Source organism: Zeugodacus cucurbitae, chromosome 2 (assembly GCF_028554725.1).
Source record: "Zeugodacus cucurbitae isolate PBARC_wt_2022May chromosome 2, idZeuCucr1.2, whole genome shotgun sequence".
In the NCBI taxonomy this organism is placed as follows: Eukaryota; Metazoa; Arthropoda; class Insecta; order Diptera; family Tephritidae; genus Zeugodacus; species Zeugodacus cucurbitae.
Window position 1 is genome coordinate 40,057,040 of NC_071667.1, and position 24,127 is coordinate 40,081,166.

A 24,127-nucleotide genomic window follows, 5' to 3' on the forward strand; every position below is an offset into this window, starting at 1 on the left:
ATTGCTTTAAAAAATAACAAGAGATAACAATAAGAGTGTACATTTACTGGCATACGCCGATGAACATCCATACTGGATAAAGAAGCGAAACGTATGGATCTGTTTGCAGTCACAACTTTTAAGTTGTAGATAATTTCTTTTACTGTGGATACATCATCAACATCACCAACAATGTTAACCTTGGAATCAAATGCAGAATCACTATTGCAAACAGGTGCTACTTTGAACTAATTACCGACGGTCTAAGACCAAACTCTATAAGTCGCTCATTATTACATCTACTGTAATATAGTCCTGATATATTGTGCAGAAGAAGGAGCGATGTCGACATCCGATGAGACGGCACTAAAAGTTTTCGTAGAACAGACAAATATATCTTAAATCGAGTTTTATTTTAAGATATATTTGTTTTATTTAACCACCACAAGCTAATAGCTAAATCATGGACAAATAAAACACGCTTAGCTTATTTCATATCTTCGCTTAAAAATTAACTATGTTGGCCCGAACTCTCAGCTGAAAAACTGTTGAATTTATAAATCAAATTTCCTTTTGTTTACCGCTTTTCTATAATATTATTCATATCCATTATAAGGGATCTACAATCATTATTAGATTCGGGATGGTCAAAATAAATATGGATAAAGTTTTTATTGACCATTTTGCAAATCCCTGGAATTTAAAATTTTGGGCTGTTTACATATTTATCTGTCAAAATGGGGTTTTCAGCCGTTGCCAACTACTTTTTTTTTAAACCAAATTATTGTGAATGAAAAAGCGATGAACTGGCAATGCCTCTAGTTCAATATACAGACTATGATAGCTTATGAGAAGCCAACATAACTATGTTGGCTAAGACTTCCATACAAAATAAGCTAATAGCTTAATTTGCTGGTAAAATAAAACACGTCTATTATTAGGGGGATGGGGTCATATGTAGAAGTTCACGCAAGGGAGCAAAGTTTCTCATTTCCATTCACTTGGGAGTGGCCATGAACGATTCTTTTGCATTTGACTCAAGCAGCTCACGACTTCCGGTTTTAGACCAAGTATCCTCTGTGTAGCCAACAGACATCCGTTTGTAGGCGAGCTAAAGTGAGAAGGCGAAGCCCGCTTCTGCGGTTGTGCGTAGGGTTTGGGACCACCATGCACCTGGAATATCCGGACAATTAATTGAGAAGGTGCCTCTGTCCAGCTGGTTGATGTCCTCATACAACTACAGCCTGACATCATCGCCATCCAAGAAGTCCGATGGACGGGACAAAGATGGCAGAAGGTGATCCATATAAAGGAACGCAAATTTTGTGTTGAATTTGTGGTGGGAGAGAGACACCGTCGCCGAGTCCTGGAATTTACTCCGGTGGTCGAACGTTTATCCACAACCCGCATAAAAGCGAGGTTCTTCCACATATCGCCCAATCTGAAGAGAAGGACGAAGTGATCAAAGATACATTCTATGAGCGCCTATTACGTACCTATGAGCGCTGCCCCCGCCACGATGTCAGAATCGTGCTTGGCGATTTTAACGCTAGGGTGAGTGAAGAAGGTGTCTTTGGCACAAGGGAGACCAAACAATCCACGCTAACTACCGTGGTATAAGTCTCTTCAATATCACATATAAGGTCCTGTCGAGCGTACTGTGTGAATGACTAAAGCCCACCGTCAACGAACTGATTGGACCTTATCAGTGTGGCTTTAGACCTGGAAAAACCACCATGGACCAGATCTGGGAAAAGATCCGAGAGAGAAGAATGGACACTCATCACCTTTTCATCGATTTTAAAGCTGCCTCCGATAGCACGAAAGAGCTCCCTCTATGCCTCGATGTCTGAATTTGGTATCCCTACGAAACTAATACGGCTATATAAATTGACGTTGAGCAATACCAAAAGCTCCGTCAGGATCGGGAAGGACCTCTCTTCAATCTATTGCTGGAAAAAATAATACGTGTAGCAGAGCTAAATAGAGAAGGTACAATCTTCTATAAGAGTGTACAGCTGCTGGCGTACGCTGATGATATTGCTTTTTCCAGACTTGATAAGGAAGCGAATCGTATGGGTCTGGTGTGAATGAGGACAAGACGAAATATCTCCTGACAAAACAGTCAGCGCACTCGCGTCTTGGCTCCTACGTCACTGTTGACAGTCATATCTTTGAAGTTGTAGATAGTTTCGTCTACTTGGGAACCAGCATTAACAACACCAACAATGTCAGCCTCGAAATCCAACCCTGAATCACTCTTGCCAACAGGTGCTACTTTATATTGAGTAGGCAATTGAAAAGGAAAGTCCTCTCTCGACGAACCAAAATCAAACTCTATAAGTCGCTTATTATTCCCGTCCTGATGTATGGCGCTGAAGCTTGGACGATGACAACATCTGTTGAAAAGACTCTTGGGGTTTTCGAGAGAAAGGTTCTTCGCAAGATTTATGGTCCTCTTAACATTGGCAACGGCGAATACCGCAGACGATGGAACGATGAGCTGTACGATTTATACGACGACATTGACATAGTTCAGCGAATAAAAAGACAGCGGTCATATTGTACGAATGAATGAAAACACTCCAGCTTTGAAAGTGTTCGATGCAGTACCCGTTGGAGGAAGCCGCGGAAGAGGACGACCTCCACTCCGATGGAAAGACCAAGTGGAATGTGACCTGGCGTCACTTGGTGTTTCCAGTTGGCGCCAAAAAGCAAAAAGGATGTTACGCGGTAGGAAAGTATTTTCGGGGACAGATGCAGACAGATTTGACGGAATTATTGAGATATGCATTTTAAATATACATAGGTATTTTGTTCAGATACGTATTTTTTTCGGCCAAACGAGGAGAGGATATTTGTTTATTCATTTTTTTATTTTTTTAGAATTGTGCCTAGTACACAATGATTAAATACTAACAACAATTCAATTCTAACAAAATAAAAGCTAAATGTTAGAGAAATTCATTTGCTGCTACTGTTGCCTTGGCCAGTTAGGCTCAACCTTGACAACAGTATTAAGAATGCTTTTGATCTGATAAACTTTCTTAATGTCCTCGGTAGCATCGAATACTACTAAAACATATCTAGCGGTTCTTTAGTTTTCCACTTAAGTTTGTTAATTGCATTTAAAACATTAAAGCCTTGATCTTTAAGGTCGTTCAAGATGGATTAAGAATCATATGAGTGGTATAAATTTTTTATCATTACCTTTACTGGCCTGTTATGATTGCTTTCGTAGCTAAGCCAAGGTATATTTTCGTTTGCATCAAATGTATTTAGTTTGTAGGCACCATTATTCAAAAGCTTTATTAAAAACTAGCAGACCCGGCTACACGTTTTTGTGGCTAAGGTATACATTAAATTAAGTTGGTCCAATCTTGGCTTCGGCGACGATATTGTTACGCAGCATGATGACACCTCACACTACTTTTAATTGCAAAGTGAGTGGTGATAGTACAGGCAATTTTAAATAGTTTGGGATAATTGACTACGTAATCCTGGTTTGTACCTGTGTCAACTCTCTTGGACCGAAATTCTAAATTGTCGCATTAAGATTATCGATATCTTTTTTTTACCACCAATATAGGTCATTTAATCAGTAATTTATGGTTATCATATTGAGGTTTTATGTCAGGAAAACTTCTCTTTCGAGTCAATGAAGTGACAGAAATCTGTTGGAAATGCTATTAAAACATCGAGGTGTCAACTGCCAACTGCTTCTACAATCGCAATTTGATATTGTTGCAAAAACACTCATGTGTTAGTTGTTAATTGGCGATTCTTTATATGCCGCCACAAATTAAATGATTTTAAGCATGCGATTAGCCCGTCAGTAACAGTTGATCCAGGAATAATTGGAAGAGTCTGGCGTAAATCACCTGCTAATAGAATCCTGGCTCCACCAAAAACGTTCATCGACAATCAAGATCTTTTAATGTCCTGTGCAGTACCTCCAGCGACTTCTTGAATATTTGGAAAATCTTCGTTAAAGCGCTATTTTTGGCGATTTTACCGACTGGTGTTTCGTTCATTTGCAATTTAGGAGTAATTTCAAGGCCGAATGTGCCGTTTGTTTGCCTACTAACAGGTGCCAAGTTGCCCCTATTCCCGTTAATCTTGGTGGTGAAAATGAGTGAAATTGGTTCTGGAATTACATCAGCCCTCATGTACTATATATGATGATTTTCTATTGGACTTTATGGCGAATATATATGTCAAATTGTTTGTTATCTTAATAAAATTACATCAATAAATTGCGAGAGTATAAAATGTTCGATTGGACCCGAACTTAGCCTTTCCTTATTTGTTACAAATTGTTTTGGGCTATCGACACAACCTTATACAATTGAACAATAACAAAAATATTTTAACAAAGCAACAATGATAACCTTCAAAAAATTATTTTTTTGTTTTCTTTTTTTATATTTTTCTTGTCAACTCGAATAAAATTTTCTTATTATTATCTTCCTCGCAATTTTTCCATATTTAATCACTTTCTAATCTTTTTCTGGCTTTCCACGAATATTTCAAGACTAAAATTAGCCAGATCGGTTTGGCCGTTCTCGTTTTTTTGCGGCACAAACGAACAGCTATTAATTTTTATATTATATTATTATCAAGCGACAATTATTTTTAATTCCGCACAGGACCATTCAAAAATTTCAAAATTTTTAACTCGTGATATCTTTTGAATGGTATGTCAGAATCTAATAATTGAAAAAGTTATATAAAGGTTTTGAAGCGATCTTAAATAATAAATCATTTATTTCGATAAGGATTAATACTAAGGTATAAATACAGAGCCTTTTCAAGTAGTGGTACATTAATTAATTTTTTTATATAAAATCGCTTATTGTGACAAAACTATAATAGTTAGTGATATGATGTCGCGACGTAGATAATGATAAGTTCTACAAAATTGTAGTACATCACTTTGTTATATCTTCAATCGTTTTCGCAGCATTCGCGATAAAAGAAAGTTTTTTGGTATTTTTTTTTTACATTATCGGAGTTTTGGTAAGGAACCCTATTTTTTTTAACTAAATATAGCCTATGTCCCTCAGGGATAGTATAGCTTTCCAACGGTGAAAAAATTTTTCAAATCGGTTCAGTAGTTTCGGAGCCTATTCGAGACAAACAAACAAAAAAAAACAAACCTTTCCTCTTTATAATATTAGTATAGATTTGTTTTTTGTTGGAGCGGCAACATCCGAATGTAATTTATTGAAATCTTTAGCATCGTTTATTATAATTGGTGGTGGTCGGTGAGTTTTGGTATAATTAATGGCCCCATTTTCTTTATTTTTATTTTCCAAAGGGCTATAAATTGTTGGGGAACTATCAGCTTTACGTTTTTTTGAAGAGCGCTTCTTTTTGAGTATCCACTCAGTTTCTTTAGCTAGTTCATCATCAACAATTACATTTGATGGTTTTGATGCTGTATTAGCAGGCTTGCTTTTACTGACTTTCAGTTCTTCGTTTTCTTTTTTGACTGCTATATTATCTTTATGTAATTGATTACACATCGCTTCTAAAGTTTTAAGCCTTTCATATACAAGAGAGTTAGCCTTTTGTAACTCTTTAATTGTATTTACTCTAACCGTGCTAAGACTATTTCTCGGCGTCACCTCATGTTGAGGTTCAGCCATTTTTTGTTTTTAGCCATTTCCCTACTGGGTGTTAGCAACCTGTCGTTTGGTCGGTAATGCAGTTGGGAATAAAACTTTTTATTCTGTATTTATTAAACCTGTATGGCAGCATTGATCACAGCTGGTAATTGTAAGAAGAGAACAGCTGATTGAACATATAATAATTTGTTACGCACGTGTTTAGTACGGCTGTCCCCATCCACAATAACGCTTTGTGTTGTTTTTTTTTCTCCCTTCTCCTTTCTCTTTCTACAAATTGTTTTTATAAATTTTCGGTTCACTTACAAAACGTTTCAGCAATTTTGTTTTCTTTTTTTTACAAGATTCCGCAAACCACAAAAGTGAAGACACATTCAATCCACGGCAGGATCTGTGTCTTTATTTCATGCAGAAAAAATTCGGTTTCGCATTCAGTTTAACAATGTAATTTAGACTTTTCCACGGCACCGAAAATTACACTTGCGTTCACTTCAACTGTTCACCGAACCGTTATGTTATGAGAAAATAAAAATAAGAGAGAAAATCCCAGTATAACTTTTTTTGGATAAGTGGGCGTGGCCCTGCTCTCTGAATTTTTTTTTACATACTTATATATTTCGCTAACTACTAAGTAACCTATGTATATCAATCGTTCAGAGTAAATATGGGTGAAATCAGGTTATAACTACGCCCATCTCCGATACAAAAGTTATGTTGAGGAATACTTAAAATTATTTAAATTGCTGTCGAAAGACTTCAGAAGTACTAATTTTTATGGTAAATATGGTATACTCTAATTGGTATATAAATTGGAAAATGGGTGTGGCGTAGATTTCACTTTCTTGATATCATGAAATTATAGTTTGAAAATGAGTGAAACGAAGTTCACTAATCCCGCCTATTTCCGATATAACATAATTGTGAATTTCATCTCATTCGTTGACTTTTCTATATATGAATCAAGCACCAGTGAAGATATCGCTTTGAAATCTTATATAAATACGAATAAAGAATGTGAGGGCCATAGAGTTTGTGGCTCATTTTTAACCGAATATATACATAGGTAAATCTCTCAGATATTCTGTAGAAATTCAGATGGAATATTTCCCTTATAATTGTGTCGGAAAGTATGTACTTTTCGGTCACCCCGAACATAGCCCATTCTTATTTGTTTGCATTACTATTTCAGTGACAATAGATGCCAACCGCAACTAAAGATTTGCACTAAGCTGCGCTAAGATGATGCTTCTCTCAAGGTAAGTACAATTTGTTCTATTTTGATACATTCAATTTTCTTTAGAACATTTCATTTTATTATTATATTCTAATTAATAGATAACAATGAGCAAAGCGGAGTTTGTATTTAATATTCAAAGATTCAATAATATAAGATACGATGACACATAATATAGTTTATTTACATACATATATCATTTCAAAAATGTATAATTGCAAGAAAGTACTGCTTTTACTTAAAATCATCGATAAATTGTGTTTTAGCACACTGCTTTAAACAGAAAATAAAATTATTAAATAAATAAAATATTTAAATAATATAAAACTATTCAAAATAAAACGAAACTTATTGATATATTACAAATGTATATGTAGAACTGGTGTTAACAGCAAAAACTTAACAATACGCTAACATATGCCTTCGTATGGGATGTCGAACTGAGTACAACATAACATTTTGAGGAAGAGATAGTAAGAACTTAATTTGCTTTATGTAAATAAATAGATAACAACTGGTCTTTTCATACTCAAATGGTTGTTTATAACACCTAAAACTAATAGAGGTAGATATAAAATTATAACTTAACTCAAGTAGCTCATCCACAGACGGGGAACTCACGCGTGGCTTAGTGAGCAAATACATTCTCTTACGCCAGTCACTGTGTTGGTCGTTTGGTGCTATTATTAGTGCAACAGAAGATATTGAGAGGATAAGAAAACTGATGAACTGGAACAAAGTCACGTAGCAAATACTGGTTCTAGGTTCTAGTTATATTCTTCTTAGAATTATGTTCTAGTTATAAATTGTAGCTCATAAGGTAAGATCTAGCGCGTCAAATAATTAATTAAAAATACAAAACAACATGTGTTGTCCAACTTTTAATAGTTTATACATATCAGGATGAAATGGCGGATTGAATTATGAATGTTATTATGTTCATTCGTCGGATAAGATATCTTGAACTTGGTACACGAATTTTCTTTCATTTTTGGAAGTATTACGTATGGACGAAATCAACGACTGCCCCACATGAAAATTCCGTTATTATAAAGCGAATTGATTTTTATAAATATGCAAACAAATTCTTACAAAAAAAATATTCAAAGTTATAACAAGCATACCGTTACTTTGCAAGCAGAGACGTAAAATAGCTTTGAAATATCAGCTGTAATCGATTGGTCACTTCTCTACTCGCTATCTTTGGGCGATTGTAGAGTATGCGGATACCTCATTAAAAATTCTATCGCCGCTTGCGTTGTGCTACCAAGTTTTGTTTTACGTACTATTTAGATAATTAACATTAACAGATAAAATGACTCAAAGGACAAATTATTTTCAAAAAGGACAATACAAATATATTTTTAACTTCATATAAATTATAATTGATTTAATAAACCGTAAGGGATTTGCGCAGTTTTAATGGGCTATACCAGTGTGACATTTTCAAAAAATCGATGATTTTTTATTTTTTACTTTTTCGATAGTTAATACTTATATCCTGTGAAAGCGCTCGCAGGCATAAGCTGCTACAGTCGAAACTTTAAACGCGTTTTTCTCGAAATGACATTTTTCAAAACTGTTGGCATCATAACTCAACGAGAAATTGACCGATCGAATTTAAACTGAAGGTTCTTGAATATATTTACTCTACAATGACTTACGATCTTTTTTGTTTATTTTTTGAAATTTTTTACCTAAAAAAACGACAATTTTTTTACAGAACTACACCATGTTGTTAATTTTTGATATTTTTCAAAAATCGTAGGTCTTTTAACTTTATTTTGTTAAATTTTCTGATAAAAAATATTTGCAAATGTATGTTTTTTAGTGTATTTATATACAATTCGAATTTGTCAGTTTAAGTGGACAAAAAGTTAGTAGTTGAATTGAGTTGAGATAAGATTTAAACACCATTTGAAAGCCTGTATAAATAAGTGATATCTTAGAGAAATTTATGTTGCGCATCAGTGCGCCTTAGAAGATATGCTTGAATTTGTAATAGTCTTCTCTTTGTAATTTGTCAATAAAATTTGATCTACGCCTTGTGAAGCTAAAGGTGTTTCTGTTGTTGCTGTTATTATTAGCTTACTGTTGTTGTTTCTGCTTTTGGAGTTTCCTTGGATATTACTTATATCAGTAAATTGTTGTTTTATATTTATATTTTTTTTTCTTTAATATCTTGTCCCAAGTGTTTAATGATTGATTAAACATTTTTTTTTACTAAATGGAATAAGACCGATATAAGAGATGACTTTCTTTGGAAGAAGAAGTAATTTGCAAAATTCCTTGACCGTCATATATTAGCATTTGTAGACCCCTACCAATAAAATTACATATACAAAAATGGCAAGCTTAAACTGATTCTGAAAAAATGTTTCTCAAACGAAACGAAGAACTCAGACTCAATCTAAAGAAACTTAACCCTAAATTGTTGCCCAACCCAAGCTTAGTTCTGGTAGCACAAAAGACGGTCATATCTGGACGTTTTTTTTTTTTTCAAAATGCAGAAAACTCATGCAATAATCTCAATAAAATGAAATTGGAAAAATCAAAAGCACATACTAATAGTTATAGTGTCTAGTGGCAATGAAGTTAAGTGGTTTAGTTTTGCGGGGATACCAAATCGCGGCATAGAGGCAACTCCTTTTCAGCAGCTTTATATTCGACAAAGAGATGGTGTGTGCTGATCCTCTTTTCGCGGGTCTTCTCCAAGATTTGGCGCGTGGTGAAGATTTTGTCAGTTGTAGATTTTCCAGGTCTAAAGCCACACTGAATCCAATCAGTTTGTTGATGGTGGGCTTTAGTGTTTTACACAGTACTTTCGATAGAACCTTATATGCGATATTGCGGAAGCTTATCACACGGTAATTGGCAAACTTAGATTCCAATCGTCTTGTATGCTTTCTTTCGTCCGTATTTTGCATAGAACCTGATGCATGCAGTTATCAGTTCTTCGCCGACAATCCATCGGCCCCGCAGGTTTTTTGTATTTCAAGCGGGTAAGCGGCAGTAAAGAATGTCCGTCAACAAACACAAGGAAGGTTCGACGTCGAAAAGCTGCACTCGTAACAGACAGCCACGAAATACTCTACTCGAATTACACTCCTGCTTCTCTAAGAGCACTCATCAGCATCTCGGTATAAGGGAATTGTGGAACGGCATATCAAACTCACTGCGTATCGCTGCAGTCTGGGGGTGAATGAGGACACGACGAAATATCTCCTGTCATCAAACAAACATTCAGCGCATTCGTGTCTTGGCTTCCACGTCACTGTTGACAGTCATAACTTCGAAGTTGTAGATAATTTCGTATACCTGGGAACCAGCATCAACAACACGAACAACGTCAGCACTCGAAATCCAGCGCAGAATCACTCATACCAACAGGTGCTACTACTGAGTAGGCAATTGAAAAGTAAAGTCCTCTCTCGACGAACGAAAATCAAAATCTACAAGTCGATTATAATACCCGTCTTGCTTTATGGTGCAGAAGCTTGGACGATGCCAACATCAGATGAGACGACACTAGGAGTTTTCGAAAGGAAAATTTTGCGCAAGATTTATGGTCCTCAGAACATAGGCAACGGCGAATACGGCAGACGATGGAACGATGAGCTGTACGAGTTATACGACGACATTGACATAGTTCAGCGAATAAAAAGACAGCGGTCATATTGTACGAATGAATGAAAACACTCCAGCTTTGAAAGTGTTCGATGCAGTACCCGTTGGAGGAAGCCGCGGAAGAGGACGACCTCCACTCCGATGGAAAGACCAAGTGGAAAGTGCCCTGGCGTCACTTGATGTTTCCAGTTGGCGCCAAAAAGCAAAAAGAATGTTACGTGGTAGGAAAGTATTTTCGGAGACAGATGCAGATAGATTTGACGGAATTATTGAGATATGCATTTTAAATATACATAGGTATTTTGTTCAGATACATATTTATTCGACCAAACGAGGAGAGGATATTTTTTTATTTGTTTTTTATTTTTATTAGAATTGTACCTAGTATACAATGATTAAATACTAACAACAATTCAATTCTAATAAAATAAAAGCTAAATGTTAGAGAAATTTCTTTTGCTGCTACTGTTGCCTTGGCCAGTTAGGCTCAACCTTGACGACAGTATTAAGAATGCTTTTGATCTGATAAACTTTCTTAATGTCCTCGGTAGCATCGAATACTACTAAAACATATCTAGCGGTTCTTTAGTCTTCCACTTAAGTTTGTTAATTGCATTTAAAACATTAAAGCCTTGTTCTTTAAGGTCGTTCAAGATGGATTGAGTATCACATGAGTGGTGTAAATTTTTTATCATTACCTTTACTGGCCTGTTATGATTGCTTTCGTAGCTAAGCCAAGGTATATTTTCGTTTGACAATAATCTTTAGCATCGTTTATTATATTGGTGGTGGTCGGTGAGTTTTGGTATCATTAATGGCCGCATTTTCTTTATTTTTATTTTCCAAAGGGCTGTTAATTGTTGGGAAACTATCAGCTTTACGTTTTTTCGAAGAGCGCTTGTTTTTGAGTATCCACTCAGTTTCTTTAGCTAGTTCATCTTCATCCGCTTCGTATAGTTCACCAACAATTACATTTGATGGTTTTGGTGCTGTACTAGCAGGCTTGCTTTTACTGACTTTCAGCTCTTCGTTTTCTTTTTTGAGTGCTATATTATCTTTGTGTAATTGACGTCTTGGCTCCCACGTCGCAGTTGACAGTCATAACTTCGAGGTCGTAGATAATTTCGTATACCTGGGAACCAGCATCAACAACACGAACAATGTCAGCCTCGAAATCCAGCGCAGAATAACTCTTGCCAACAGGTGCTACTTTCGACTGAGTAGGCAATTGAACAGTAAAGTCCTCTCTCGACGAACCAAAATCAAGCTCTACAAGTCGCTTATCATTCCCGTCCTGCTTTACGGTGCAGAAGCTTGGACGATGTCAACATCAGATGAGACGACACTAGGAGTTTTCGAGAGGAAAATTTTGCGTAAGATTTATGGTCCTCAGAACATTGGCAACGGCGAATACCGCAGACGATCGAACGATGAGCTGTACGAGTTACACGACGACATTGACATAGTTCAGCGAATAAAAAAACAGCGGCTACGCTGACTAGGTCATGTTGTCCGAATGGACGAAAACACTCCAGCCCTGAAAGTGTTCGATGCAGTACCCTCCGGAGGAAGCCGAGGAAGGGGAAGGCCTCCACTCCGTTGGAGGGACCAGGTGGAGAGCGACCTGGTTACACTTGGGATCTCCAACTGGCGCCGAACTGCGAAGGAGAGAGAGAGGTGGTGCACTATCGTCGATTCGGCTATAACCGGCTAAACGGTTGCAACGCCAATCACATACATACATCACATACAATTGATTACACATAGCTTCTAAAGTTTTAAGCCTTTCATTTACAAGAGAGTTAGCCTTTTGTAACTCTCTAATTGTATTTACTCTAAACGTGCTCAGACTGTTTCTCGGCGTCACCTCATGTTGAAGTTCAGCCATTTTTTGTTTTTAGCGATTTCCTTTCTGGGTGATAGCAAGCTGTCGTTTAGTCGGTAATACAGTTGGGAATAAAATTTTGTATTCTGTATTTATTAAACCTGTATGGCAGCTTTGATCACAACTGGAAATTGTAAGAAGATAACAGTTGATTGTACTTATAATCATTTGCTTACACAAGTGTTTAGTACGGTTGTCTCCATCCACAATAGCACTTTGTGTTGTTTTGTTTTTTCTCACTGTTCCTTTTTTCTACAAATTGTTTTTATAAATTTTCGGGTCACTAACACAACATTTAAGCAATTTTGTTGTGTTTTTTTTATAAGATTCCGCGAACCACAAAAGTGAAGACACATGCAATCCGCTCCAGGACTCTGTGTCTTTCTTTCATGCACAAATTCGGTTTCGCATTCAGTTTAACAATGTAACTTAGTTTTTTCCACGGCAGGGAAAATAGCACTTGCGCTCACCTCAACTTTTCACTGTTCAGTGTGAGGAGAGGATATGAATAGTTTTTTTTGTTGTTTATGGTAAATGTTATGAAAATATTTTTTAATGTAAAATGAAAAGTCGTCTTGGGAGCAAGATCACCATGTACCATGTATGAAATGTTAATACTATATTCTGATTTCCTTTGTAAGAAGCATATTACATATGTGTATACATATCTTAATATAGAATACTTATGCATATATAGAGTTATTAAAAATACCTTTTGAAAACAGTGCGCTAGTGCTATTGATGCTGTCTTTATTGCTCTTGAATTTATGTACCACAAGGCGCAATTCATATTAATCATAATGATAATGTGGTAATACGCCAACGTATGCCACAGTGGATATCCTAAAAAGAATTCAGAAATATATCACATTGCCCATTTTTACAACTTATAACAATAAAAAAACTTTATTTAATTTTTAATAATTGTTGGATTAACGAAAATGAGATTATTGAAGAGATTTATGTCTACGGAAACCATATTTCTTGTAAACTTGAATATGGGTAAATTATATTAAATAGCAATGAACTATAATAATAATTAGTTATTTTTTATTGAATAACTTTTTAGTTATACAACTGATATTTTTTCGAACACAGTTGTATGCATATGGATGCTATGGCGAGGAATGAAACTATCTATGAATTCAACTATCTTTGGTATGAAATCATTGCAAGTCAGCAACACTTTTCGTGGTAAGTTCTGTTTCGATACCTGCAATAGTAAATTCAAAAGCAATGGGGAGGGGTGGTGACCAGAGAACTGCATGAGTGCCTAATTTCCGTACTTAGAGTAAACTTGCTTCAAAAGCGATGGCGGTGTCCACTCACACTCATAGACATGCATTGTGAGCTAACATCTACTCAAAGAACTATGAGTGGAGAAGCTACTGAGCCAGTCGTATACTTGCTATTTCATATTAATTGTATTTGTTTTACACATTCTTCTTTTTGATTTTCACTGACAAGTGGTGATCATACTCAAGACCAGCAAAGGAAGAAGCAAGACACACTCATCACCAGTAGCGCGTGTACTTGAGTGTTTACTATTGTATTGTTGTTTGTGTATTCTGTTTTTGTCGTCCGTCAGTTTTTTGTGCGTTGCTTATTAAGAACTGCAAACTTTTTTGTTGTTTTATGTATGCTGACGCAAGTGTGTCATTCGTTGTGGAACATTCCCTGCAAGAACAATGTCAACCTTTTGACTGTTCGTACGATAATTAGAATTAAAAAATTTTTTAGCATGTAAAATTGAAATATTTATATCCCTTTTTAATATAGTCAAAGTTTGCTTTTGGAAAAAAGCGATTATTATTTCTTGTCCATGCATATACACACTAATTATTGTTTTGTTGATCATTTGACCTTCAGCTGTTTCTTACAGGGGTTTAGCACATGGATGACGGCGTCTTCGGCTGCTCGATCTGCCACTCGTGTAAATCACATACAAAACACACAAAACGAGCGTGCAAAGGACAACAAAGTATTAAATGAACTCAATACTCAGAGAGTTGCTAAAATTTGAGAATGTCATTTACTCAAACCGCTTTTTTTTGTGTTATCGCTCAGCTTAAGTAATAACATGAATAAGCAGAAGAGAGTTAAGTGTTTTTTTAACCGCTTTGAGCTAAGTGGAAAAATTCTGTGAGTGTTAAAACCACCGCGACATATTTGGCTAAGTGTTTTTGATAGACAAGTATGAGAAATATGCGAGTAAGCACGCGGTGTATTTTGAGTGGCGGTGCACTTCTGCAGGTCTCTGGTGGTGACTAACCTCGCCATCGCAAAATTTTCTCGGAATAAATAAAAAAATAAAATTAAAGAACCATTGAAATATATATATTGTAACGAATTTCCAAAATCGGTCGTTTGCGCTGAAACTCTACCCTAAGTTCGATCACTGGATTGTCAAGTTAAAGTCACACTTTATACACTAATCTTTATTTCTAAATCGATATAACTTAATAATTATTACTCAATACTCTACTTTACAGCTTTAACTTATAGCTTGTTTACACTTTACTCGACAACTCTCTCTTTGGAATTGTCCTTACACAACAAACCTCTTATTAGCACGGTGTCTTGCTGCCAGTCCGTCGATAGTTGGCAATATTCATTCAGGCAACTACGAATATCGATGTCTGTTATCGATTTCGATTTCGATACTAGCATACATGTTCGTCACAATGCCGTCCACTTAAGTCTGATCGTCCCGATTAGACATTCTTCCAGAACCAAATGATTCAAGTCGTTCTAGATGAACCACCTTCATTTTATTCCTAGGTCTGCCAATTGTCGGTATGCGATACACCACATCATTGATCCGTTTAAGAACCTGGTATGGTCCTTCCCAACCACATTGAAATTTAGTAGACAATCCTTTCTTCCGTTGTGGGTTATATAACAACACCAAATCACCTTTCACAAATCCTTCAGAGTTCATAGCCTTGTCGTTTTTTGCCTTCATTTTATCACTCATGATTTGTGTGCGCTGTCTCACCATAGCATGTATTTCTCCCATCTCGTCTTCTAGGACACTGTTGGCTTTCTTAACATTCTTTCCACCATTTCGTTTATTCCAAACTCATGTATGGCAGACCGATAAGCCATCAGGAACAAGGCTATATGGGTATCACAATCCTTTTGATATTTGTCTACCACTTTCTTTAGATATTCTTCCAAATTTCGATTGAAACGTTCTACCATACCGGACTGTGGATGTAAGGCAGTTGAACGAGTTTTCCGTATACCCAATTTGTGGCACATTTCCTGAATTAGAGCTGATTCGAAATGCTTTCCTTGATCAGAATGTAATTCTATTGGAACACCCTACCTCGTTACCCAATTACTGATGAATACATCCGCTACAGTTTCAGCTTCTTGATTAGGAATAGATTATACTTCTGACCTTTTGCTGAAGTAATCCATAACTACCAAAACATATTTGTTTCCTTATTTACTGGTGGGAATTTCCGACAACCAACCCAATAAAATCTTTGCTTTAGTTTTTCCAAGGTTTTTGTGATTCCCATGTGCCCTCTACTTGGACCGTTATGCATCTCCCTGAGAACATCATGAATTCTTACTTTCGGATCGATTATAAGAGTTCAGGAACTTTGTCCATCTTCGCTTTCCCATACTCGATGCTAGCAGGCAGAGCTTACCAGCTTTAAACTGTTCCACTGTGCCCAATATGCCTTTGCAACTTGACTGTCTGCAGCTATACCTTCTCTCGTTGAACGCTTGTTCAGCTCCACTTCATGCATCGCCAATTCTAAATCTGGATCTTCTGGCTGACATTTTCGTAATTCCTTGGATCCCAGTCTTCTGTCGAAGTTATTATGATTAATCGGACATCTATAATGTCTTCTTTGGCGTCAGCTCTTGAACAATGTCTACATTCTAAATTACAAGGACGACGAGACATCGCGTCCACATTCCTTTGACTACTACCTTTGTGATGTTCTATAGAGAAGTCATAACTTTGTAGTCTCTAATCCACTGTCCCAACTGTCCTTCTGGATTCTTGAATTTAATGCTGCGTGATCTGTCCTTACTCGAAACCGCTATCCATAAAGGTATTTATGTAAATGCTTGATGCACTTCACCAATGCCAGTAATTCTCTTCGCGTTACGCAATAATTCTTCTCTGGCTATAATACGCGACCACTTTCTCATTCCGGTCAATCACTTGTGATAGAACGCCTCCTATTGCATAGCCACTAGCATCCGTGTTCAAGACGAACGTTGAGCCTGGAACTGGATATGCTAATATTGGCGCAGTACATAATCTCTTCCTCAGAGTTTGGAAGACCAATTCCTGTTCTTCATTCCATTCAAAGGCTTTGTTCTTCTTCGTGAGTTCATGGAGGCTACTTGCTACACTGGCAAAATTTGGAACAATTCCTGTTCTTCATTCCATTCAAAAGCTTTGTTCTTCTTCGTGAGTTCATGGAGGCTACTTGCTACACTGGCGAAATTTGGAACAAATCTCGGTAATAGGTACACAGTCAAAGGAAACTCTGCAACTCGTGTAAATTTCCAGGTCTGGGCCAATCTTTCACTGCTTCTCTTTTTTTCTTGAGCTGTGCAGATGCTTTTTGTTCTCACCTTGTGTCCTAAATAGGTCACATCCTTCTTGAACAGAGAACACTTCGTTGGGCTCAGTTTTACACCACCGCTAGCTATGCGTTGGAAAACCTCTTCCAAGTTTTTGAGATGCTCATAAAAACTTTTATCCATAAGTCTCCCAAAAGTGGCAGGAGCGTAACATAACTCAAAGGTCAATACAGTGAATTGCCATAGACCATCTCCAACGCAGAAAGCCGTATTTTCTTTGTTTTCTTTGTTTACTTCCACTTGTCAATAGCCACTTTCAAATCGAATTTGTAAACCAATTCGTACCTGATAGCGAGTATAGAGTGTCATTCTATTTAATGGATAACTGTCTTTCTTCGTGACATCATTCAACAACATCATTCTTTCTGTAGTCCACGCAGAACCTCATGTTGCCATCTTTCTTCTTCACAAGTACTACAGATGAACTCCGTGGACTCCATAATGGTTCAATTATGACTTCGTCGACGATATCTGCCACTATAAAATTATGTAACATGGCTATTTTTCCTATTATAATTTCGCACGTTACTTCCCCGAGAACTTCAGTGTCATCTCGTAACTTTTTTGCAGTTCGTAACTTGGCCCCAGCTAGTGATTTTACTTTCTTGTTGGCCAGATCCGATCGAATTATGGAATGTGTTGTTCTCTTATCCACAGTCTGTATGCGCTTCTACCGTCCTCACATTCACATTCACTAACGGTAACGTTGTTCGTATTTCTGTTTATTTGAGAAAAAGAGATTACAGGGCATTCACTTGAAGGAGCCAGCACGCGCTCCTTCCGACTGGATTAGTTTAACGAATGTTTGCTTTTCAGTGTTGGCCTATCTTCTCCAGCTTTTCGTTTGCGTCCACCTAGATTATTGGACCGATTCGATTCCATATTGCAATTACGTGCAATATGGCCGCTTTTTCCGCAGTTGAAGCATTTAACCACACCATCATTATTCTAACCTGTGTCTCCAGCATTTTATGCATTTCTTCAAAAAATTTCTTCGTCCAGGCAGGCTCTTCTATTTCTACACTACAACATGAGCTTAAAATGTTCTGAATCACCATCAACGCTTCGAAGCTGCTTGACTCACAATTGGATATTGTTTGTAGAATTTCTGCAGCAGTCCCCTTTAAAGCCACGAATAACGCAGTGACTTTGTCTTCCACGCTCCACTTATTTGTAACTGCCGTCTTTTCAAATTGGAGTTTGAAAATCTGGAACGGAGTTGTGCCGTCAAATGATATAGTCTTGACTTTGGCAGAACTTGTTGACACCATTAGTCGATTTAGTTGCAGGTCACGGAAACTATCTTTCAGTTCTTTCACATCAGCCTTAACTTTATCTTGCTCTTTTAAAATCTGCGTTTTTAGTTACTGTATTTGTGATGTCACTTGATATATACGTGCGTCCTGACAACTTTCAACTTCAACTGTACTGATACTTGAATTGATATCTGCGTTGACAGCTCTGTTATTTGTTCTTTCATTTCCTTTAAGCGTGTGTACTGGTCTTCAAACAATGCTTGCTGCTGGGCCTTCTAATAATTGCGCCTTGAACTGTGACGATATTGCAGACAAAAGTTTGTTCATGTCCAGTACCCCTGATGAACATGGTGTATCTTTATTTTCCTCAATTTTCGTTGTCAATTCTTCTAACAGCGATTTAAAAACAAATTCGTACACGTTGATGTTTTCTTCTTCCATGTCCTCTCGCAAACGGGCTTGTAATTCAGCTTTCAACCCATTCGTTGTTATGCCTCGTTGTTAAGGATGCAAATATCGTGAAATGAAACATCGATGGTTCGATGTATCGATGTTTCTTCAAAACCCATCGAAATCAAAAACATCGGCCATTAAAACATCGATACATCGAAACATCGATGTATTTTTGAACTTTTTTAACTTATTTTAAATTTAGTGTGAAAAGCTAAGGGATACAGGAGCAGAAGCATAAATAAATGAAATGTAGTACGTCTTAAGTTGATACATTTTATTTCACTTAGCATTATATGTCTGTTAAAGTTTTTTCTCAATAAATAACAGAATTTCAAAACAACGACATGGAAAGTTTTTTCACTGTCATTTCTTTTCGATTTTACTTCTGCGTGATAGTTGCCCAGGGCGTTTAGAAAACGGTCGTTTACTCGGCACTGAAGTGGTCACAATGTGTAAATATTAAAAAGCCTATTTATACAACTCCGGAAACACAGTATTCATGTCAACCCAAACTCTATTGGCTTCTGATTGGTAGGGATAACAGCCGAGATACATTTTGTAGATAAATTTTACAGGTTACATTTCAAGTTTTGGTGGACCAAATGTTTATTCTGGTTCCAAATATCAAATGAATATTCTGTTTCACACTCATCCGAAGATTCCATTGTATCAGCGCGATTCTTTGAATTTTATATGAAACAAAAAAAGTATTTCTTTTAGCCATAGCATCTTTAACATGCAGTAATTTGAATCTCTGATCTAACGCAGTAGCCTATTAAATTGTATAAATAAATCATAAAAGTAACCGCAGTATTGTCCAAGCGCACATTTCCTTAACGAATTATCCGTATTTTACAAAAATCGAATTCCAAGGTGTGAAAGTGGGAAGTCAAATTTTTATATAAAACATCGACATAAAACATCGTTGAAAGTGACATCGATGCATTGATGTTTTTAGATTCGAGACATCGATGGCTAACATCGATGCTTTTTGACGAAAACATCGATGTTTCAAAAACATCGATACATCGTTTGCATCCCTACTCGTTGTTCCAACTCCTTTTTGAGTTGTGGTATCTTTAAATCGTTGAACTTAACCATTATCTCCTATGGAATTTTATTTGTCAATCCCACTTCTGACACCAATTGTAACGGATTTCCAAAATAATCGTTTATGCTGAAACTCCCTTGAGTTCGATCACTGGATTGTCAAATAAAAGTCACTATTTAATGGATCGTAGATAATTTCGTATACCTGGGAACCAGCATCAACAACACGAACAATGTCAGCCTCGAAATCCAGCGCAGAATAACTCTTGCCAACAGGTGCTACTTTGGACTGAGTAGGCAATTGAACAGTAAAGTCCTCTCTCGACGAACCAAAATCAAGCTCTACAAGTCACTTATCATTCCCGTCCTGCTTTACGGTGCAGAAGCTTGGACGATGTCAACATCAGATGAGGCGACATTAGGAGTTTTCGAGAGGAAAATTTTGCGCAAGATTTATGGTCCTCAGAACATTGGCAACGGCGAATACCGCAGACGATGGAACGATGAGCTGTACGAGTTATACGACGACATTCACATAGTTCAACGAATAAAACGAAAGCGGCTACGCTGGCTAGGTCATGTTGTCCGAATGGACGAAAATGATCCAGCTCTGAAAGTGTTCGATGCAGTACCCGCAGGAGGAAGCCGCGTAAGAGGAAGGCCTCCACTCCGTTTTTGGGTGGAGAGCGACCTGGTTACACTTGGGATCTCCAACTGGCGAACTGCGAGGGACAGAGAGGAGTGGCGCACTATCATCGATTCGCCTATAACCGGCTAAACGGTTTCAACGCCAATCTCATACCTACATTAAAATTTACGCAAATACTGTTTTTGCGCTGAGGAATCGCTTGTAAAAAAATTGTCGTAATCGGACTATAAGGGTATTTTTTCACCTAAAATATCGGTAAATCCCTCAGATATTTTAATTTAATTCAGTGAGAATCGTTTATTGAAAAAAACGGTGGGCTTTATTCAGCATATATCACTTAATATGTGACGTATCAAAATAAAGTGAGCATATAGCTTTAGTGGGGAAAATTAGTGAAATCGGTTTAGGAATTATACCATCCTTCATATACAATATATGACGATTTTCGTCATTATAGTTAAAGTCCGTCAAATTTTGTTATCTTAATAATATTACTTCAATAAATTGCGAGAGTAGAAAATATTTATTTTCATTTCATATTTACACCCGAAAATAGCCTTTTTTCCTTACTAGTTTTTTGTTTAAGTCTTTAGGTAAATTTAAACCTAAAGGCTACTACTCTTAGTTCTCTAGGGAATGATGAATATTGATGTAGAATATCTGGAGTGATATGAAAATGTTAAATTTTTCGACTTTCTGGAGGTATATTGCGAGCGGGAAAGTTTTGGTCAGAATGGTGTGGGATTCAGTTAGCGACGTAAGACCGTTCCACCAGAATGTAGTGCTGGTGAGATGAAGTGGTTTGCAATCTCATGGCCAACTAGGTATAATATTTGAGATATGAGGTTAGATACATAAGTCTTCCCAATACATGGTTTTCTAACCTTGTTAAATATATTTCTGATGGGTAATTTAAGATGGGATCGAATCATTGAAACTGAGGTAAACATACTAGTCTATCACTTCTTATCTCATGCTGATTGAAGTTCGCTTTTCTTTATCAGGTTTCTGCCATGTTTAGGAATTGCTGGACTGCTGATATTCTAGAGCGGCCTAGAACGGTTAGTTAGAATGAACTTCTGTGACTTGGTCACTTATAATCCATCCAAATATTGTATTTTGGGCAAATAATTTATTGGAGATTTTCTCTATACCTTCAAGGAAATTTTGAAGTAATAAGTGACCAATAATAATAATATGTCGATGTGTGATGGGATATTACAGTTGGGGTCTGTTAATTTCTAATGTGAGCATTTTCCCCAGTATATTTTATTTACTTCATAGCTTGCAAGTGAGTTGCGATAAAAGGATGGATGCATCTAGTCTTATATCCGCATTTGGAGTGATTGGACACATTTTATTTGAATAATTATTCCACCCATTCCCGAAGTTTGAAAATTGAGCCTTTGGTGATATAAAAGATATTTGAGAACCTTGATATATTATTGATTTTTTTTAATTTTTGCTTCTTAAGAGCAGCATTGTTCATCACTTTATTCGTTATTACCTGATTTGGTTATCGCGACTACCCCTGTGGTTTAATGTAACTAATTTTGCTATACTATATACGCAACATATCGCACAGATTATAACAGTTTTGTTCAGCTAACGGTTGTTTGCGTCACAAAGAACTAAACTAGTTACATATGGGGTTATATTGTATATCAAAATGATCAGAATGACGAGGAGAGTTGAAATTCGGATGTATGTCCGTCCGTCTAAGATATCTTGACGAAACTTGGTACACATCAGAGAACTGCATGAGTGCCTAATTTCCGTACTTAGAGTAAACTTGCTTCAAAAGCGATGGCGGTGTCCACTCACACTCATAGACATGCATTGTGAGCTAACATCTACTCAAAGAACTATGAGTGGAGAAGCTACTGAGCCAGTCGTATACTTGCTATTTCATATTAATTGTATTTGTTTTACACATTCTTCTTTTTAATTTTCACTGACAAGTGGTGATCATACTCAAGACCAGCAAAGGAAAAAGCAAGACATACTCATCACCAGTAGCGCGTGTACTTGAGTGTTTACTATTGTATTGTTGTTAGTGTATTCTTTTTTGCCGTGCGTCAGTTTTTTGTGCGTTGCTTATTAAGAACTGCAAACTTTTTTGTTGTTTTATGTATGCTGACGCAAGTGTGTCATTCGTTGTGGAACATTCCATGCAAGAAAAATGTCAACCTTTTGACTGTTCGTACGATAATTAGAATTAAAAAAATTTTTAGCATGTAAAATTGAAATATTTATATCCCTTTTTAATATACACACTAATTATTGTTTTGTTGATCATTTGACCTTCAGTTGTTTCTTACAGGGGTTTAGCACATGGATGACAGCGTCTTCGGCTGCTCGATCTGCCACTCGTGTAAATCACATACAAAACACACAAAACGAGCGTGCAAACAACAGCAAAGTATTGAATGAACTCAATACTCAGAGAGTTGCTAAAATTTGAGAATGTCATTTACTCAAACCGCTTTTTTTGTGTTGTCGCTCAGCTTAAGTAATAACATGAATAAGCAGAAGAGAGTTAAGTGTTTTTTTAACCGCTTTGAGCTAAGTGGAAAAATTCTGTGAGTGCTAAAACCACCGCGACATATTTGGCTAAGTGTTTTTGATACACAAGTATGAGAAGTATGCGAGTAAGCACGCGGTGTATTTTGAGTGGCGGTGCACTTCTGCAGGTCTCTGGTACACATGTTCCCCTACTTAGTATTTTGTGTATATATCGTAAACTAGTAAAGCTATACCAACCAAAATTCCAGAGGGTATTTTCTTTATTCACATCATCATGCGACATATAAATGAATTCGGATTACATACTTACTTCCCATACAGAGGTTATGTTGAAAACTACTCTCCACCTTGTTTGGAAAGTATTGATATGAAACAAGGACTGATTTCATCTTTGAAAGTACACACAATTAAATTTGCATAGTCTTTTGCCATATGAGAATCGAAAAAGGACGAGATTGTTCCTATCTGAAACGGAAATTTTTTAAATTTAAGGCAAGATCTTATTTTTTGACCTCCCTTACAGATTTAACATAATAATTGTCATCAATTAGTTTGATTTGACACAAATGTTTGACTTCTATTAACGTGTCTCTTATAATGTCATTGCTGGCTTGGAGTTTAAACAAGTTTTTACTTGAGTCATTGTTATGATTTAATAGTTTTTTTTTTTGTCTACTCGGTCAGCTATTTAGTACTAAGTAATAAGATATTCCTTTAGCTGGTCCCATTTGGGTGCTTTTTTTCTTGCCACTAGTGATTGCTATCATCGTAGCAAAGCAGCATCAGGTAGTGTCGCTGCATAAATATTTATTAGGATGGACTCTCATTATTTTGTAGAATTATTTTGTATTTTTAGCACTGATAAACAATTTGTCTCTATAAAATATATTTGCACCGATGGGAAGGCCCACACGTTGAGCCTGCTGCAACTCTGGATCGCCTAGAATATTCCAATCACTGATTTCAAATAGATGATAATCGGTGATTCTTACAGTTATAGTTGATTTTAAGTTTACAGAGAAGCTTCTTTGTGCGGACTTAACTGTTGAAGCTGGAATTAACAATAAATCCTGAATCTCCAATACCCAAAACTGGTAAAGATGGTTAGAAAATTTTAAGTTGTAATTAATTTCCAAGTCGCGAAGTTACAAAGTTGAATTGTGAAGCAGAATGGAGGATCGCGTGACACGAAACAAGCGATTCGACACCTTTGCGAACAAA

The 24,127-nt window shown here is 36.6% G+C and overlaps 1 protein-coding gene across 1 annotated transcript in view; it reads right to left on the reverse strand.

Moving 5' to 3' along the window:
- Nucleotides 1-24,127, reverse strand: part of LOC128919911 (gustatory and odorant receptor 22-like) — a 297,874-nt gene that overhangs the window by 72,649 nt on the left and 201,098 nt on the right. Inside the window, exon 4 of the mRNA XM_054225562.1 lies at nt 13,068-13,198. Within this exon, the coding sequence (XP_054081537.1) occupies nt 13,068-13,198 (131 nt within the window). The remainder of the gene's footprint in view (nt 1-13,067; nt 13,199-24,127) is intronic.